The 16,628-nt window shown below is 55.2% G+C and overlaps 9 protein-coding genes across 15 annotated transcripts; 4 read left to right on the top strand and 5 right to left on the bottom strand.

Annotated features, from left to right (window-relative positions):
• Positions 1-181: 181 nt before the first annotated feature.
• H310_01857 (CAMK/CAMKL protein kinase) lies at positions 182-1,747 on the bottom strand (the record flags this gene model as incomplete). Its single annotated transcript, XM_008865179.1, has 1 exon — positions 182-1,747. Exon 1 carries the CDS (start codon positions 1,151-1,153, stop codon positions 182-184), a length of 972 nt encoding a protein of 323 aa, XP_008863401.1. The 5' UTR covers positions 1,154-1,747.
• A 360-nt stretch (positions 1,748-2,107) lies between these two features.
• H310_01856 (CAMK/CAMKL protein kinase) lies at positions 2,108-3,262 on the bottom strand. The gene has a single exon (XM_008865178.1). It carries the CDS (start codon positions 3,230-3,232, stop codon positions 2,201-2,203), a length of 1,032 nt encoding a protein of 343 aa, XP_008863400.1. The 5' UTR covers positions 3,233-3,262; the 3' UTR covers positions 2,108-2,200.
• Positions 3,263-3,714: 452 nt separating this feature from the next.
• On the top strand, positions 3,715-7,498 carry H310_01855 (hypothetical protein). 7 transcript variants are annotated; one of them, XM_008865173.1, is made up of 8 exons: positions 3,715-4,783; positions 4,834-5,099; positions 5,144-5,429; positions 5,475-5,601; positions 5,655-5,882; positions 5,933-6,110; positions 6,160-6,514; positions 6,562-7,498. In XM_008865173.1, the coding sequence occupies exons 2-7, from the start codon at positions 4,938-4,940 to the stop codon at positions 6,355-6,357; spliced, it is 1,179 nt and encodes a 392-aa protein (XP_008863395.1). In that variant the 5' UTR covers positions 3,715-4,783; positions 4,834-4,937; the 3' UTR covers positions 6,358-6,514; positions 6,562-7,498. The 7 variants fall into 7 exon arrangements, with proteins under 7 accessions (XP_008863395.1, XP_008863394.1, XP_008863399.1 ...); XM_008865172.1 differs by having other exon boundaries at positions 6,160-7,498; XM_008865177.1 differs by having other exon boundaries at positions 5,933-6,514.
• Positions 6,127-7,498, bottom strand: H310_01854 (CAMK protein kinase). The gene has a single exon (XM_008865170.1). It carries the CDS (start codon positions 7,399-7,401, stop codon positions 6,391-6,393), a length of 1,011 nt encoding a protein of 336 aa, XP_008863392.1. The 5' UTR covers positions 7,402-7,498; the 3' UTR covers positions 6,127-6,390.
• Positions 7,499-8,408: 910 nt separating this feature from the next.
• H310_01853 (hypothetical protein) lies at positions 8,409-9,674 on the top strand. The gene is made up of 2 exons (XM_008865169.1): positions 8,409-9,000; positions 9,047-9,674. The coding sequence occupies exons 1-2, from the start codon at positions 8,419-8,421 to the stop codon at positions 9,599-9,601; spliced, it is 1,137 nt and encodes a 378-aa protein (XP_008863391.1). The 5' UTR covers positions 8,409-8,418; the 3' UTR covers positions 9,602-9,674.
• H310_01852 (hypothetical protein) lies at positions 9,028-11,405 on the bottom strand. The gene is made up of 5 exons (XM_008865168.1): positions 10,866-11,405; positions 10,717-10,811; positions 10,552-10,662; positions 10,297-10,507; positions 9,028-10,248 (listed from the first exon to the last, which is right to left on the bottom strand). The coding sequence occupies exons 1-5, from the start codon at positions 11,352-11,354 to the stop codon at positions 9,865-9,867; spliced, it is 1,290 nt and encodes a 429-aa protein (XP_008863390.1). The 5' UTR covers positions 11,355-11,405; the 3' UTR covers positions 9,028-9,864.
• A 1,412-nt stretch (positions 11,406-12,817) lies between these two features.
• On the top strand, positions 12,818-14,342 carry H310_01851 (CAMK protein kinase). Its single transcript, XM_008865167.1, has 6 exons — positions 12,818-13,118; positions 13,167-13,232; positions 13,280-13,465; positions 13,512-13,687; positions 13,734-13,986; positions 14,040-14,342. Exons 1-6 carry the CDS (start codon positions 12,867-12,869, stop codon positions 14,277-14,279), a joined length of 1,173 nt encoding a protein of 390 aa, XP_008863389.1. The 5' UTR covers positions 12,818-12,866; the 3' UTR covers positions 14,280-14,342.
• Positions 14,343-14,427: 85 nt separating this feature from the next.
• On the top strand, positions 14,428-15,647 carry H310_01850 (uracil phosphoribosyltransferase; the record flags this gene model as incomplete). The annotated part of the gene is made up of 4 exons (XM_008865166.1): positions 14,428-14,981; positions 15,030-15,208; positions 15,249-15,400; positions 15,444-15,647. 4 exons carry the CDS (start codon positions 14,428-14,430, stop codon positions 15,645-15,647), a joined length of 1,089 nt encoding a protein of 362 aa, XP_008863388.1.
• H310_01849 (hypothetical protein) lies at positions 15,463-16,613 on the bottom strand. Its single transcript, XM_008865165.1, has 6 exons — positions 16,403-16,613; positions 16,253-16,346; positions 16,152-16,193; positions 16,039-16,104; positions 15,933-15,993; positions 15,463-15,888 (listed from the first exon to the last, which is right to left on the bottom strand). Exons 1-6 carry the CDS (start codon positions 16,576-16,578, stop codon positions 15,644-15,646), a joined length of 684 nt encoding a protein of 227 aa, XP_008863387.1. The 5' UTR covers positions 16,579-16,613; the 3' UTR covers positions 15,463-15,643.
• Between the last annotated feature and the right edge of the window lie 15 nt (positions 16,614-16,628).

Here is a 16,628-nt window from a genome sequence, read left to right as displayed (position 1 = left end):
TTGTAGTACTTGAATTTTCCGAAGATAAATAATATGCGCTGAATATTTTCGTGTACTAGTAGTATTAAATAGAACAGGATATTGCGTAGATCTATTTTATCTGCAACTAAATAGACAGCGATGAACTATACTATTAATAGTTCTTGAAATTTCCAATGATAAATAATTTGTGCTGATTGAGTTAAACAGGTCGTGTCATCGCAGGAGGAAACAGTTGCAGCAATGCCGTCCACGGCACGGGACTTGGCGATGCGCGGTCCTGTGGGAGCTGAGGAGTTGGCGCTCTCGACGCTGGTGGATGGAGGATATCTAGCTCTTTCTGCAGGAATGGGTGGCGAAGAAGAGCCGACATTGTCAACCTTCGTCTGGGTTGAACACACATGAGTGAGTCGAGCACGGCGACTGCGTCGGACGAGAAGCGATCGTCAATTTTCCATGCCGCCAGCAGCCCTTGGATGCCGTCCTTGTGAATGAGAACAAATCGCTCGTCTTCCGCTGTGGGCTTTTCCATGGGTGGCGAGCCCACGATCATGATGAAGAGCAGCACACCAAGCGACCACATATCGGCAGCGACGGGGTCATACGGAAATCCTTGATACACTTCAGGGGCCATATAGAACTGCTTGCCGACGCTGGATGTCGATGGCGTAGCATCCTTGATCGGCGTGGCGAGGCCAAAGTCGATCAGTTTGCAATGGTTGTTGGCATCGACAAGGACGTTTTCCAGTGAGATGTCGCGGTGGGCAAATCCGCACGAGTGCATGAAGCTCAGCCCTTGGCACACCTGCCGGAAGTACCGCTGGGCAAGCGGTAGAGGCAGCGCGGTTGCCGAGATAATGGCGTCGTAGAGATCTCCACCGGGGCAGTAATCGAGCACAAGGTGGCGGCGTCGATTCGCATCGTCAAAGGTTTCGTGGAGATGGAGCACATGTGTGTGGCCTCCATTGGCACGAAACGCTTGGTACACGGCGAGCTCCATCGCATTGTCTTCCTGGACCTTTCGTGCAGCGTCGGCAGAGACTTGTCGAGCAGCCGCAGTCAGGTCGACTTGTTTGATGGCGACGAGCTTATTGCCCATTCGAAGGGCTTTGCAGAGGAGCACGGGGCCGAATATGGCGTCCGCCAACTTGGATTCCACCGCGTAGTGCTCCATGGAGATGATCGATTCCAAAATGCAGTGGTCAACGTTGATGTCCGAGGGTTCTCAGACCTGTGACTTATGGTCAAAGTTGTTCCGACTGACGTGCACCAGAAGCCGCGTCGGCCGGAGCCACAGTTATCCATATGACTCAGCTGAGTTCTTCGAAACGAGGGGAACAAGAAGAGTCTGGCGAGTGGCGGCAGCGGCCCGTGCGGACACCCGCGACGGCACGACCTTGAACTGGGTTGGGCCAACGATTCGGTTACCTCATGACTGGTGGGGTTTCTCGACAGCCACGCCAGAACAACTTGCAAGTTGGTTGCGCTGGTTTGAGTCACAAGCGTCAACCTATGTTCGGAAGGGGCGCTGGCAGGAAGTTCCGTAGAGGGCGCGAAATTACTCAGGTCACCACCTCTTTCGAGGTTCCATCCAGACGAGTTGTCGAATGTCCCCTTTCTTGTGGCTGCCCCCGTTTGGCTCTGCTCATGACGTCATCCAGCTGAGCCTCCTCACGACCTCCGCTTGACCACAATCCCATGCAATTTGCTGCCACATTGAACTCCATGCGTGCAAAACGCCCACAACATAGCGCTCGAAGTCTCGAGTTGAAGTTCTTGAACGCAACACGCATGGTGGCCACGGTCTAGACCCGCCAATCTTGTGGATCGTCTACGCCCCGACCAGACGCATCTGACCATATCACAACCGCCGCCGGTTCCTGCTTCCACCCTCTCCTTCCATCAGGACACGCCGTTTTCTGTCGATTTCGCACGATACGTTCTGACAGGATAGGAGTACCTCTATAAATCCATCAACACCCACTCTGCCTCTACTACTACGGAATGATGGTCGCTGTTCCGTCTGCTTGAAGTTGGGTCAGCGATTGCCCGCCGAACGAACTAGCGAAGGATGTGGCGCGCCTCTGGGCGAGCCAAGGCTGTGGACGAGTGCACACCTGAGGAAGCATGGACGACCGAACGGGATGCCATTATAAATATTCGACGCTAAGTTACTAGTACAACGACGGCACACGAATAAATAGTGCCCTATACAGGAGGTTTAGGCGGCGACAGTGTCGGCGATCGACTGGATCGGTGCCGCCAAGATCTTTCGGGAAGAAGGGCGGCGATTCAGGTTGCGGAGGCGGTTCATCACACTCGACGCAATGCCCTTGCCTCTGACAGTAACCGCTTGCGTCATGTTCTTTGTCGAAGGGTGCTCCACCTTGGTTGGGGACACGTGGGTAGTGACGTTTCCCACTGGATCGAGGACATAGGGATGGTTTAGCACTTGCTCCATGGGCATACGGAATTCAGGGTTTGGGTGCAGCATGAGCTCCAGCAAGTCAAGAGCTCTGGGGTCGAACGCACTCGTCATGTTCCACATTTGCACGAGCTTCTTCAACCCCTTAACCTTGAGGATGCGAAAGCGGCTGTCGGCGTCGGACGCCATTTCGACCAGAGGGATGCCCGCCAGCATGATGAACAGCATAATGCCCAACGACCACACATCAGCCTTGATCGGGTCGTAAGAAAGGCGCGACACAACTTCCGGCGCCATGTAGAATGCCTTGCCAACACCTTCGTTGCGGAGACTTGGCACACTCGCGGCCAGACCAAAGTCGCAGACTTTCGCGTTGTTGTGTTCGTCCAAGAGGACGTTTTCGAGCGACAGGTCGCGGTGAGCCAAGCCTCGCATGTGCATGTAGCGTACACCCGAGAGGACTTGGCGGAAGAAGCGGAGGGCGACGTCGTTCGCGAGTCGTTCAGTGGCGTTGACGGCTTCAAACAAGTCGCCACCTCGGCAGTAGTCGAACACAAAGTGCTCAAATCCGTTCTGAATAAAGTCGGTGCGCATGCGCAGGATGTGTTGGTGCCCTCCATCCGAGCTGAGGATTTGGTTCACGTGCTTCTCAAACATGATGTCTTCCGCGATGCGGCGTTGGCTGCCGTTCACCATCGTTTGACTGCGTGCGGCGGCAAGATTCATGCGCTTGATGGCGACTTGATCGCCGGTGAGATTGTCGCGGCAGAGCACGACGTCACCGTACAGGGCTGGCGCCAGTACTTTCTGCACGGTGTATCGATCCATGGCAGTGACGGACGACTTGGAGGGAACGATGGAAGTTCAAAAGTGACCGCCATTGCATTCGTGTCCGCCACCGCCACGACCGACATTCTGCATTTTGTCGAAAATCCAGGAGCCAATCAAGGACGACCGTAATGGGCGTGGACCAATCAAATCGCACCAAGTCAACTGTCGACCCGGCAGTCCTGTCAAACTCCGCACAAATATTGCAGTAAACAATCGGTCGCCAACATTCCAGCGTAGGCGAAACTTTGATCTAGGAAAATTCCGAAATTTGAATGCATTTGTCGGCACAATTGGGGACGATTCCCTCGAGTTGCCGCTGCATGCTGCATCAAATTAGGAAATTTCCCACTGGACCAACGCCATGCATTTGTCCAATGAGCAACATTTCTCTTATTTAGTACTCGATCGAGTTCGTTCCATGTCGAATTTCCGTGGCACGTTCAGAGAATCGCAAAATAAAGGTAATTCCACAATGTCCCAGGATGTGCCGAGACGTCGCCAGGCCGTTGAGGTCGGATGGCGTCGTCACCTGCGTGGATGTGCTGCTGGATGTGGAGACGAAGTAACAGCGAGCCCCGACCAAGATGCGGGCGGGGCCGTCCACGAGAACGGACTTGTCGCTGGAGGTGTGACTCCCTTTGTCAAGCAAGCGCATTGGAGTCGTTCATCGAGGGAATTCAGAGATTCATTGGCTTTTGCACCCCAACGAGATTCCTAGGGCTTCTCCACGCAAATGTGATGCCAAAGTAATTCCGATGTCGAATTTGGAACGTTCTTGCTTCGTCCTTCGACATGGAAAGGTTTTTGGTGACAGGATGTCGGCGGCACCAGTGCGTGGGGCCGTGTAGGCACCCTCTATCCCATGAACCGGGCAAGATTCCCTCGCTGCAGCGTCCATGCGTCTCCTTTCTCCAACATCTTCGGCTGGACACGAGTACAACTGATCGGGATCCGTGTGTCACCGTTTTCAATCGACGAAGTGGCCTGTAACGAGGATTACGCTCGGTGGATTATGCGCGCTGTCCGTGGTCGAATCCCAACCCCCCTCGTCGTAATCATGCTTGGCGCTCGTGATGGAGTGCTCGGAGCGGAGGTCGTATTCCTCGTGGAGCTCCTGGCAGTGCAGTAGGGAGCGCCATTCTCTGACTGATGCCCGGACACGGAACCTAGCAAGAGGAACCCTGCTGTCGCACCATGGATCATGTGAAATCCTTCCTCGGTGCCGACTTCCTGGAGCCATCCAGGAGCCGACTGAGAGCGACCACGGCAATTGGTTTGAATATTGGCAAAATTGACGAAAAATAGTGAAAAGCTGTTGAATTTTGAGAAATTGCCCCGCCGTCAAGTCAACATGAGCATGTGGCCGTCGTTACAAGAGCACAACCTGGAGAAGTCTGGGTCTGCGCTCGTGCTGGTGGCCGCCCTCTTGGTGCGATGGCTTGTGTCGCTGCATTCATACTCAGGAATGAGCACACCGCCTATGTTTGGCGACTTTGAAGCGCAACGCCACTGGATGGAGCTCACATTTCACCTCCCTGTCGCCGACTGGTACTTCTATGACTTGCAGTACTGGGGGCTTGACTACCCTCCGCTTACAGCCTACGTGTCATACTTCTTCGGCTACGTCGCTCAATTCGTCGAGCCAGAGCTTGTGGCGCTAAAAGCCTCTCGAGGATACGAAACCGCGACAGGCAAGGTGTTCATGCGCGTGTCGGTGCTTGTCTGCGACCTCGTGGTCTTCATGCCGTCGCTCCTCCTCCTGGCCAAAGGAATATACAAGCGACAATGGGCACTACGCATGGAATTCCTCATGCTCGTGCTGCTCCAGCCCGCGTTCATCCTCATCGACCACGGACACTTCCAGGTACCGTTCGAGTGTTGCCGCGAGAGTCGCTCACGTGTTTTCAGTACAACAACGTGTCACTGGGCTTCACGACACTCTCCGTCGCGTGCATCTTGCAAGACTACGAGGTCCTCGGGTCCATCTTCTTTAGCTGTGCATTGAATTTCAAGCAAATGGCGCTGTACTACGCGCCTGCCATCACGTTTTACCTCGTCGCCAAGTGTCTCTACCGCCCCAACTTTTTCCTGCACTTCGCTAAACTCGGCGCGGCGGTCATCGGGTCGTTTGCAGTTCTGTGGCTACCCTTGTGCGCCTCGGGCCTCTCGGAATGTGGCACCACGATTGCTCAAAGTATGTCCAAATTGGCTGCCATGGCCCTTTATGACCAAGTTGTAGTGCTCCACCGAGTGTTTCCGATTGCCCGGGGCTTATTCGAAGACAAAGTTGCCAACGTGTGGTGCTGCGTCGATTTGTTTTGGAAGCTTCGCCATCGCGTTGCACCGCAGCACCTCGTATACCTCTGGTCCGCCTGCACACCAACAACTCTCGAGGCGACTCATGTTTGTTGCCGTGTAGCACGGCCGCAACCTTTGTTGGCTTTCTGCCGTCCATCGTCGACCTCGTGCGCCGCCGTCCGACTCGCGTGCGGTTCTTCCTCGCGCTCTTCAACTCGTCCATGTCGTTCTTCCTCTTGTCGTTCCAAGTGCATGAGAAAACAATTCTCCTTCCGCTGCTCCCCATGACGTTTCTGCTTTCGGAAGCACCGCTCTTAGCCAGTTGGTTTGGCCTTCTTGCGACGTTCAGGTAATCTCGACGCCACTGGGGCAGCACTGAAACGTGCATGTGTGCTGCAGCATGCACTTTTTACTGGTCAAGGATGGACTCGTCGTGCCTTACATCGTCGCCATCATCGGCTACACAGCGTTCGGCATCGTACCGCATCTTTGGCAATCGCGACTGTCGACTGCCCCCTCGGCCCCAGGGCTGCCACCAAGCGGGTCGCCGCCGCTGTGGCAGCGCATTTACGTTGTGGTACAATGCGTCTTTATCATCTGCACTTTCCCCACCAAATCCATGGTAGGCATCTATTGTGGGCATTGCGATCTTGCAAGTCCTGGCCTGGTCGGTGGCCCCGCCATCCAAGTACCCCCACATCCACGAGTACTTGTTTGCCCTGTACTCGTGTGGTCATTTTGTCCTGGCGCTGGTATACACGACGTATTGGCAGTGGACGGCGCCGGGACCCACGGCCGCCGACGAAAAAGACAAAGTCGAGTAATGAACGATGGAACCTATAAATAATTCGGCGACGTCACATGGTCGTGGTGATGGACTTGAAGTACGAGACTGGCAGCCGCGGCAGGACGGGGGCTCTGGAACAGTGGCAATGGCGGGGTGCGGGAGAGCTCATGGCTCGGCGTTGCCGAGTCAGTTTGGTCGGTATGAAAGGGCGAGGTTTGCATTTCAATAAGGGATGGAGTAGAACTTGCGCCGCAGACAAGCGGTCGGCAGGTCGCGGACGCAAGAGGCGAGTAATGAGTTCGACTGCGTCGGGGGTCAAGGTAGACGTGGAAGAATGCGGCGATGCGTCGAGGACTGCTTTGATGCCGGTCGACGGATCCGAAGCCTGGGCATGGAAGAAGCGGTGAAAGGTCGGATCCAGCATCGTGGCCTTCTCAAAGAGCGGGCGGCCTGTCAAAAGCATGAAGAGAAGAATCCCCAGAGCCCAAAGATCGCTGGCCTGTGCGTTGTACGGTCTTCTTAGATGCATCTCGGGGCTCATGTAATACAGCTTGCCGACGCCTGTATATCGCGTAACATCGTGGACGATGGCGAGGCCAAAGTCACAGAGCTTGACCGAGATGGGGGCGTCGCGCTGGTCCGTGATGACGATGTTTTCCAGGGAAATGTCGCCGTGTGCAATCTCGAGGCCATGGAGGTGGTTCACGGCAGAAACCACTTGCTGAAAGATAGCGATAGCATGCGCTTCCGCCCACGACGCTGAGAATTTCTTCGTCATTAGCGTCAGCAGGTCGCCCCCAGCACTATAGTCAAACACCAAGTGGAGGGCTCCATTGGCAACAAAACCATCACGCATTGACACAATGCCGTCATGGCGGTGCTTGTTGATGATATTGTTGATATGCATTTCGTTGAATGCCGCGGTGTCGCCTGTTAGTTTGTCCAAGCTCGCTGCGGCAACTTGAATCGTCTTGACCAGGACGACGTCGTTCGACGGAATGTGCTTGTACAGGAAGATGTTGGAGTTGCCTTCAGCATTCAGTTGCTGGACTAGTGCATAGGACGACGACAGCGGGGGCATTTTAGTGCCTGCGGCAACGAGCGCCGATTGCCAAGTGAAGCCGATGGCGGCGGCCGTCCGCTGCGCGGTTTCCACCTACGTATACATTACACCCCGGTGACCACGATGTTGGATTTATTAAAACTATCTACGGAATTGTAAGAGAGAGTCAAAATTTTGTTTGGTGAGAGTGGCCTGCGGCATCCCACACGGTCGCTTGTTAAGACTTGCACGGATTGGTGGAAACAACTTCAACCTGCATCGTGACATCGCGCTGACACACAATTTTTGAAGTTTTTTTCTGCGAGACAACCACGATATGCCATCTAATCCCCATGAGACAAACACTCTCTCATGAACTCTCTATATTTACTGAAATACGGTAAATAGAATCACAACGTACTCTCCCGAGACTTAAATAGAGGACGATCACGATCTAACGTGACAAGATTTTACGGTGAGTCAGCGGCGTTTCCACGCGCATGTGAACTAAGCCAAGGCGTGCAAGCGTACCGAAGAGCGCCGCGAGCGGAGATCGCGACGATGTGCCACGAGGATGTGCCCGTGCAGGTATTGTGGTCGTGGGTACGTACGTGTACTCACGCACCCGCACCTGTAGGATAGGCTGAGTGCCAACCTTGACAAGAGATACATTCACAGGAACATTCCTCTCTTTGACGTTGGGGCTGCGCTTTTGAGCTTCAGGTGACGATGCCCCTCATCGTGGGCACTCGTCACGTAAATGTTGGAGAGAAGGATGTGAAATAGGGTGAATTTCGGGCGGCCTCGCGCCCAGTATTTCGGCGGTATTGAATGGGATTAGCTATCGCTGGCGCGACCAAAGCGCGATGTGTGAAGGCGAAAGGAACAGAGTCCGGTGCCAGCTACAGTAAGCCAGCAGCCATCCCAGTCGACCTCTTGAAAATTGCCCCCGAAACCCCGAAACCCCTCACTCATTATAAGAGGAACTGTCAAAATTGAAGAAACTATATAAATGAATAACGTGAATAAAGACCTCCGGCGACATCTTATTCCTCCATGGACAAGCGGAGCTACCTCGTGCCTGAAGACATCGGGGGATCGAGCTACCGCGGGGTGGTTGCGGTGGGATGCAAGGAATACGTTCTTCGTGTGAACAACGTGTTCCAGAAACAGTACACCATGGACGAAGTGAGTTTGGCTCGAGCAGGGCTCGAAACAGATGCAACTCTTGGCGAGCTCCTGCAACCGTACATCGCCGTGATCACTCGGCGGCTGCAACAAAGTCCATCGATAGAAGCGTTCTTGAAAGAGCTGCATGGATTGCTAGAGGGAATTATTCGAGGACCGTCGAATGCCTTCGTAGAACCTCCAAACCTGTCGTACTATGAGGCACTCTTGCACGACGTGGCCACGATCGGGTGGGACCACGTCGTCGAGATCAACACGGACAGTCACGGGCACTGGAATGGTCTTCATGTTCGTTTGGTCGACTCTCGCGGCCGGGATCATGTCGTTGCGTTCCGTATGGACGTCAACTACCCGTCATCTCCACCCACGTGTGGCATGGACGTGCCCGAGCCAATGCTTCCACTGCATTGGCCGCTTCGCGCCCAGACCCTTCAACACGCTATCGATCAGGTGCGTCTACAATCCTCTGACAAATATGCATGCATATCTCGTGTAGGTTCAAGCGCACTTGGAGAAGTTTCAAGACTTTTGGGACGTCCTCGACGACATCGACAAGAAGTGCTGCGTTCTCGAACCCGAGCGACCAACTCGTGGCTGCAAACGGCGCCGTCTGGCCCTCCAGCCGTCCGTATCGATTCAATTTGAAGTACTGGACCCGGCTGCTCCCCGCGCCGTCGTCGACGTCATCTGGTTCGGCAACGACGCGTCCGTCGGTCCGTTGCGCGAGACCATGTACCAGAACCTGTCCAAGTGGAAGGCCACGGACAAGCTTCGGAAGAACCTCGAACGCATTCTACAAATTCGCTTTCCGTCGCGCCGCACTGCAGCCAAGGAAACGTTTGCCCAGGAGTGCGGCATCTGCTACACCCATCGGCTCGACAGCCAGATCCCAAACCGCGTCTGCGACTCCAAGAACTGCGCGCGGTCGTTCCATGACTCGTGCTTGCTCGAATGGCTGCAGGCAATTCCAACCTCGCGCAAGTCGTTCGGGACGATCTTCGGGTCATGTCCGTACTGCCGCGAGCCGATATCGACCAAGGTCGGCGTGTAATCGCAGCCGAGCGACGCTCGAGTGCTTTCCAATATTTAACTCTCGTCGCACCTTCAACGAAGTTGACTGCAAAGTTCGGTGACATGAGTGCATGGCGTTAGCAGCTCATGGATCGTTGCGTCAACCGTTCTGGTTGGTTGGACGAAGTCTCCGAGAAAGGCATCGCCGCGTTGTCAAGTTCTTCATGGCCCTGGCGCCACATTCCATGTGAACGCTCCATCGGTGTCACTCGCACATTGGGATGGGTCGAATAGATGGCAGACTTAGGCACGATACAATTTGATGACTTCTCGAAGGGTTGCCCGGCACACTGGGCATTCAGCGCCAGAGTCGATGACAGTGCTGGCGCAGTCCATGCACATGGCATGGTGGCCGCACGGAACACACACAGCTTCGATAGGACCGTCGAAGCAAACCACACACTCGTCCGTTTGTGTCGCTGACTTGGGCTGCTCCGTGATTGCAGAGCTCGGTGTTGACCGCGCGCTCGGTGCGCTTACCGTGACGGATGCCGCGGCGGGCTGTACAATTTCTTCGAAATGGATCGACTCGATAGATGGTGCACTTGGCTGGTAGGGTGCGGCGGCTGCAGGTGGGCGGGCGACCACTGGAATCGTCAGTGGTTGAGTGGTCGACGACGTTCGTTGCTATCACAGCGTTTGAGATGCTGTGATGGTGACGAGGAAGGAGCATACGACAAAGAAAGTGCTCCACGCTTCGTAGCCCAATGCGTCCACTGCCGCAAACTCCATCGACGCAAAGGTGCCGACGCTGTGGACGTCCGTGACGGGATTCTCCATGCATTTCTTGCGGCACGGCAGTGAGAACGCAAACTGCTTGCTGTTGAAGATCTTTTGCTTGCTATGGAACGAGATCGCGTCGTCGAGACGGGCGAGGACAAGCGAGCTAGAGTGCTTGAGATGAGGTCGAATCGCTTGGGAGAGGCGTACCAGGGGGTGCGTGATCGGGTCCAGTCGGTCGGGTGTCCCTTTTGACCTGTGTACCCGTACAACACCATCTCGACATGTGACCGCAGCGCGGTCTCGAGGACGACGCAGTAACTGATGGGGACCAAAGTAGTCGTCAAGGAGTTAAAGAGCACGATGCGGACCTACCGACGTTTCCAGGACTGCAATGAGGACGTCCCTAGGATGTTGGAAGCAATGTTGTCGGTGCTTTCGTAAACCCACCCTTCAAATATGGTGCATCGCTGCGGAAGAAGGAATATGAGGATGTGCAGACGAACGAGGGCAGTGGCAGATACCTGTTCCAGCATGTCGACGCACGTGAGGAATCGACTCGGCGCTAACTCTTCCTCGTCATAGTAACCAGCGCGAGCGACATCGAGCGGGGACTGGAATCTGTGGTTCAACCGACTCGCGACGACGTTTTGCTGAAGCAGGTAGCGCACGACTTCGGGGTGTCCTTGAAAGCATGCATGATGGAGAAGGGTGTTGCCATTTCCATCCGCATGCATAGCAAACATCGCGTGAAGGACAGGATGTTGGAGCATTAGATGGAGGCATTCCACGTGCCCTTCGCGGCACGACGCGATGAGAGGTGATCGCCCGGCACTGTCGGTGTACGCCGCCGCTGCTTGAATCTGTTCTGTCGAATGTTGAAGGAGGTATGCAGCGACCGAGGCGTGATCTCCTTTCTTCACGAGCCGAAAGAGTTCGTACTCTGGTTGGATAAACGTCCATGCCCAGTCGAAGAGCGCCGGAAGCGGCAACGCGTCGAGGAAGCTTATCATGGAGAACTAACTTGGGTCGGATTTGGAACATGACGGAATGACGATCTCAGAATGTAGGTCTGGCTACTGAATACTTGCGAAAATGTCCACCAATCCCAGCAGAGCATGCTACAGACATTGTACACCGGCGACAGGTCCAAGGCACTTGGCACAGTCCATGGCGGTGCCGCCCGCTTTCGAGACAACGGGAGATGCAGAGCACGTTGATGGACGTGACGACTGAACAAGCCTCGCCAGGCCTCGGAAGGATGTGTAGTGCCGGTCAGCAAGTCGTGTTTACAGCGAATTGCTTTGCACTGACCTGCCAACTTGAACGATTCATGCATTGGATGTTCGACTATCCGAGCCTTGGCAGATCGGACATGCCCTGCCCTCCTGGTTTATCGGCGCCGTTGCCCATTCCATACAAGTCGCTCTGTGACCACAAGGCACCTAAACAGCCGCTTGAGCTCGGCACAAGACGCACACTTCGCCAGGACGCAGTGCGATGGGGGTTGCAACGGGAACCCGATGAGTAACTGGCACAGGGTTTCAAGAGGTTATGACCTCATAGGATTTGACACGCATGGCAACAGGATAACGTCGACGAAGGTGTTTTCACTCGGCATTGCGTTGTCGCCGGAGGTGCTGAAGCATGGCATGGGTGGCATTGGGGAGAGATTCGCACCGTCATGGCTACGAGAAGAAGTAGCACGGAATGGCTACCGGACTTGTTGGACGAACAACATCAGACTGCGTGATCTCTTGTGGCAAAGTCAATCGTGGTGTTCAAGATGCAGGCACCTGATTGAATACGTGCGGCTCTCGTTATTCATGGTGAGCTGCGAACCCGGGAATGGAACGATTCCGCCGTGGAATTCAATCGTTCGGCGAAGGCCCATTGAGACGATGGTCGAGTGAATCGGACTCTGGAATTGCACGAATCAGTGTGGAGTTTGGCGAAGCATCGATTATAGCGCCTGGGGTCGCAGTGGTCAGCACAGGAGCGAACCTCCAAGAGCACAGGGCATGGCTGGCTACCCTTTTGCAGTGCACGACCACCCAGTCATGGCAGTGATTGTCTAAAGCAGAAACGACACATGAAGCACCTCCATGGCACGTTCCATGGCACGCAAGTTGTCTTCTTGCCTCTATAACGAATGGTAGCTCTGTCGGCACCGTTCCTGTCGTTCTCCGCGAAGTCGAGGGTTTGTCAAGTTTGACGCATCGCTCGCTTTGGTAAGAGACCAAGCTGAAGCGCTTGGTAGATCGAGTGACGACGGAACCACGCCATGTGTCATGACCCACTGAGAACCACCGTGATGGTCGAGCGAACATGCTAGAGTTCTGATGGCCACGGGGCGTGTGGTGGCGTCCATGAACGGACCAGCCAGCCGTACGAGGCAGCCTCTGCGCGCTGGATCGCGGGCGGCGGCACCGTAGCTTCCTTCCACCTGGTGCTGGAGATCCATCCAAGTTGAGTGGATGTAACGGTCGCAGGTAACGGCCAAACCATCCCGACGCAGGCGGCGCATGGGTCTGTGCTGCAGCGGCCATGGACACGTCGTGTCCGAGTCTGCGTTTGTGTTTGAGGGGAATGCATACATTGGCAAGGGGTCGCACTCGAAGGTATTTCGCGCAAAGTACAAAACGACCGGCGACATCGTGGCCATCAAAATGATCGTGAAGGACGCAGCGCGACAGGAATGGCACAACGAAGTGGCCGTCATGAAGATGCTCGATGTCCATCCCAACGTGATCGAGCTCAAGGGAACGTACGAGACTGTTCGTTCGTCCCACGCATCCCGATCGATCTGACACGGCGATAACTAGGACGAGTTTGTGTGCGTCGTGATGGAGTACGCGGCCGGCGGGGAACTCTTCCAGCTCCTCATTCGGGTGCACACAGCCACTTGATGAATCCCTTGATCTGGATCATGCATTAGGACGGAGCGTACTCGGAGGAAATCGCACGAAAGTTCATACGCGACACGCTGTTGGCCCTGGAGTTTCTGCATGATCAAGGCATCGCCCACGGCGATTTGAAGCCCGAAAACCTTCTCGTGACGTCCAAGCACGCACAGAAGGCGCGTGTGAAGCTAGCCGACTTCAGCATGGCCGCCATCATGACAGTACATTTCAGAGCAGCACGATCATGGATTGCCAAAAACTGCGTAGGTCAAGCACCTTGTGGACAAAGATGGCCTTACGTGGGCGTACTGCGCGCCAGAAGTCCTGGGAGATGAACACACCACTGTCAACCCCAAGGGCGATATGTGGAGCGTCGGAGTCCTCTTGTTCATCGTGCTATCTGCCATGCACCCTTTTGACCTGACTGGACGATGCAGCAAAGAGTGCGTCGGTCCTGCCGCGATACCTCTCCTCATGTCGCTCCCATAGAGCCATCGTCAGCGCCATCTTGGCATTCCAAATCGTCCACTTCGACGACTCGCAAGGGTGGGGCGATGTGACTGCCGACGCCAAGGACTTGATCCGCCGGCTCCTGTGTCGAGACCCGACGCAACGACTGTCTGCGAAAGAAGCGCTGCAACATCCTTGGTTCGCCCATGAATCAGCGCCGACTTTACCTCTGCAATGCTCGTTGCGCGGCGACCTCAACGTGTACATGCGCAGCATGCAAGCCCGGTTCAGAGTACGTTGTTCTGTCCAAAATCTGCATGCGTTCACTTCACCGTGGCACCACAGACGACAGTCGTGGTGGCGATGGCGGCGCGGAGGTTTAGCAGTCTGCACAAAAAGCCCGACGACTTGTCCACATTGATCAGTCCCCAGGACGTCGTTGTCACACACAAGTCTGTCATTCGGCAGGAGACGATGGAGCCGATCCACGACCGAGATACCTCGAACAACGCAACATCGCCGCCTTCCCCGGACAGCGCGGCGCCTTCACCCGCAGAAGGAGTTCCAGCCATGCCGCCGTCATGATTGCATGCATCTCAGCATCTAACCTTCGGGGACGACCTGTGTAAATGAATACTTTGGCTGGTTGTTATTCATTGAAAGAGGTTTCACCTTGTTTACACCAATCAGTGGCAGAAGAATCCACTGCTGGAAACGGGGCGCCGCCGCCGGCATGAATCCGCACGACGACTTGCTGGACGACGCCAACGACGACTCGGACTCGATCAAGTCGACCAAGTACCGCCTTGACCAGACGGGCAAGAACGAGAATGCGCGGCGGCGCGCGGTGCAGAAGCTTGGAAGTGAAGACATTGCGAACGAGTACTCGGAGAGGTTCAACTCGCTCAGCCGCAGTATCAAAGACCCCGAGTTTGTCGTGGCGGACGAGATGATCAAGGACTTGTTGATGAAGGACTTCTCGCAGAACGAGATCCGTCAGCTCTTGCACGTCGGGTGCGGCCGCATCATTCGCGTGGAGAAGGAGTATAAACTCGGCATCAAGCCGACCGCCGAGGAAGTCGCGGCAAAGGAAGCGACGCGGACCGCGCCTTGGGGCGGAAAGAAGGCAAAAGAAAAGCGCGCGCGCACCACGACATCTGCTCTTGAAGCACAGTACTCACGCCTTGAAGTTCTTAACATGAAGTCGCTCAAGTCGCTGCATCTCATGCTGCGCGACCGTCGGACGCCCCATGCCCAGTTCAAGCACTTTGCCGACCGGCTCATGCGGTACGACAAGTCGACATGCATCTACTCTACATGGCTCATCCTATTCAGCATCTTGGCGGAGGAAGCGCTGGCTTCATGCGCCATGGAGTATGCGACGGTGTGGACGCCCACAGGCGCCGAGTACTCTGGGATGGTCCCGACCAACAACGTTTGCGCGGTCTCCATTATCCGCGCCGGCGACGCGCTTTTGGATGCCGTCCTGCATTGTGTCCCGAGCATTGCCGTCGGTACGTTGGCTCCATCGTCCACCCGTCCAATCTGGTGCAGGCAAAATCCTCATCCAGCGCAATGAAAACACGATTGAGAAATCGCCCATTCTGTTCTACTCCAAGCTGCCCCCACGTATCGCAGGCTATGGCCGCGTGCTCCTCGTGGACCCGATGCTGGCCACGGGCGGCAGTGCCAAGCTCGCGATTCAGGTGAGCCTAGGTGCTCTTGACACGGCGGCTCACAAAGCTCTAGACCCTGATCAACGCGGGAGTGGAAGAGCAAAATATTGTATTTGCCAACGTCGTGGCATGCCCCCACGGCATCCACGCCGTCTTTGAAGAGTTCCCGCACATTAAAGTCATCACGAGCGCGCTCGACCCGGACCTGAACGAGTACAAGTACATCGTGCCCGGCCTCGGCGACTACGGAGACCGGTACTACAACACGCTCCTTTAAGGTTTCGCTGGGTTTTGCGTGAAGTTAATGTTGTACGATCCGGTCGCGGGGTCTTGGACCATCTGAAAATTGTCCGTGCTCAGCCCAAACTTGCCGAGAATCGTATTCCCAAAGCCCTTGAGTTTGTCCAGCATCTCCGCCTTCATCTTTTCCTGGCGCTCGGCCACGACTGCCGACAACCGCTTCTCGGCATCGATTGCCGATGGTACAGTCGGGTCGATCTCGAGCACCGTTTTGACATCTGCCATCGTGCAGATGAGACATGGGCGACGCTTAGGCTCGTACCTTGGAGAGCTTCGTCCATCTTGTCCATCTTCTCGTAAGCTTGCGAGCGACGCATCAATGCCTAGAGCGATAGATGAGTGGGCTTGGAATGACGCGTCTGATGCACCTTGACGTATTTCGGAGAGTGCGTGATAGCCATCGTACAATCCTCAATGGATTCCTCGGGTCGGCCCTGCATGTGGCATGAGAACAGGCACAAAATGAGTGTGCGTCACGCACCAAGTGGAGAAGGCATGCCGCTCGGTTGCTAAAGTACACCGCCTGCACGGAATCGAACGGTCGTTGGTAAAACTCATCTCGGTCGAGCAAGGGTGATGTACCTTGTTGTACGCATACTCATCCTCTGACGGGCAAAGACGAAGCGCCTTCGTGTACAAGTCAAATGCGTCTAGATACCGACCGGCCTTGAACAGCCTGCACAGATATACAGCATGTACATCAGCCATGCCAACATTGTCTCTCCAACGTACTCGTTCCCAGCCTCTTTCGCTTCGGACGCCTTCTTCACATCCTTCGTCTCAACACTCAATTCCTCGACTAGCTCATTCAACTCATGATCTTCATTGTCGTGCGTTGGCTTTCGTTCCGGAGTTGTTTTCTCGGGCGTATGGGACGTCTCCTCGAGGATCTCGAATCGGTCGGCCATCTTCCGCCGTGGAAATGTAAAAATCTCGAAAAGGCAATCGAATCCGGATA

The sequence above is a fragment of the Aphanomyces invadans genome, assembly GCF_000520115.1.
Source record: "Aphanomyces invadans strain NJM9701 unplaced genomic scaffold supercont1.3, whole genome shotgun sequence".
In the NCBI taxonomy this organism is placed as follows: Eukaryota; Oomycota; class Saprolegniomycetes; order Saprolegniales; family Verrucalvaceae; genus Aphanomyces; species Aphanomyces invadans.
The sequence above is the reverse complement of the archived record's forward strand: the minus strand, read 5'-3'. Positions and strand labels throughout refer to the sequence as shown.

Coding starts and splice junctions, on each gene's coding strand:
- H310_01856 (XM_008865178.1), bottom strand. CDS start 3,232: ATGGATCGATACACCGTGCAGAAAGTACTGGCGCCAGCCCTGTACGGT.
- H310_01855 (XM_008865171.1), top strand. CDS start 4,587: ATGAGCATGTGGCCGTCGTTACAAGAGCACAACCTGGAGAAGTCTGGG. Junction 5,100..5,143: donor TCGACCACGGACACTTCCAG/GTACCGTTCGAG, acceptor ACGTGTTTTCAG/TACAACAACGTGTCACTGGG. Junction 5,602..5,654: donor CAGCACCTCGTATACCTCTG/GTCCGCCTGCAC, acceptor GTTGCCGTGTAG/CACGGCCGCAACCTTTGTTG.
- H310_01854 (XM_008865170.1), bottom strand. CDS start 7,401: ATGCCCCCGCTGTCGTCGTCCTATGCACTAGTCCAGCAACTGAATGCT.
- H310_01853 (XM_008865169.1), top strand. CDS start 8,419: ATGGACAAGCGGAGCTACCTCGTGCCTGAAGACATCGGGGGATCGAGC. Junction 9,001..9,046: donor TTCAACACGCTATCGATCAG/GTGCGTCTACAA, acceptor TATCTCGTGTAG/GTTCAAGCGCACTTGGAGAA.
- H310_01852 (XM_008865168.1), bottom strand. CDS start 11,354: ATGATAAGCTTCCTCGACGCGTTGCCGCTTCCGGCGCTCTTCGACTGG. Junction 10,508..10,551: donor ACCCGATCACGCACCCCCTG/GTACGCCTCTCC, acceptor CAAGCACTCTAG/CTCGCTTGTCCTCGCCCGTC. Junction 10,249..10,296: donor CGTGGAGCACTTTCTTTGTC/GTATGCTCCTTC, acceptor ACGCTGTGATAG/CAACGAACGTCGTCGACCAC.
- H310_01851 (XM_008865167.1), top strand. CDS start 12,867: ATGGGTCTGTGCTGCAGCGGCCATGGACACGTCGTGTCCGAGTCTGCG. Junction 13,233..13,279: donor TCTTCCAGCTCCTCATTCGG/GTGCACACAGCC, acceptor ATCATGCATTAG/GACGGAGCGTACTCGGAGGA. Junction 13,688..13,733: donor ACTGGACGATGCAGCAAAGA/GTGCGTCGGTCC, acceptor TCGCTCCCATAG/AGCCATCGTCAGCGCCATCT.
- H310_01849 (XM_008865165.1), bottom strand. CDS start 16,578: ATGGCCGACCGATTCGAGATCCTCGAGGAGACGTCCCATACGCCCGAG. Junction 16,105..16,151: donor CGGCATGCCTTCTCCACTTG/GTGCGTGACGCA, acceptor TGCCACATGCAG/GGCCGACCCGAGGAATCCAT. Junction 15,994..16,038: donor ACTCTCCGAAATACGTCAAG/GTGCATCAGACG, acceptor CTATCGCTCTAG/GCATTGATGCGTCGCTCGCA.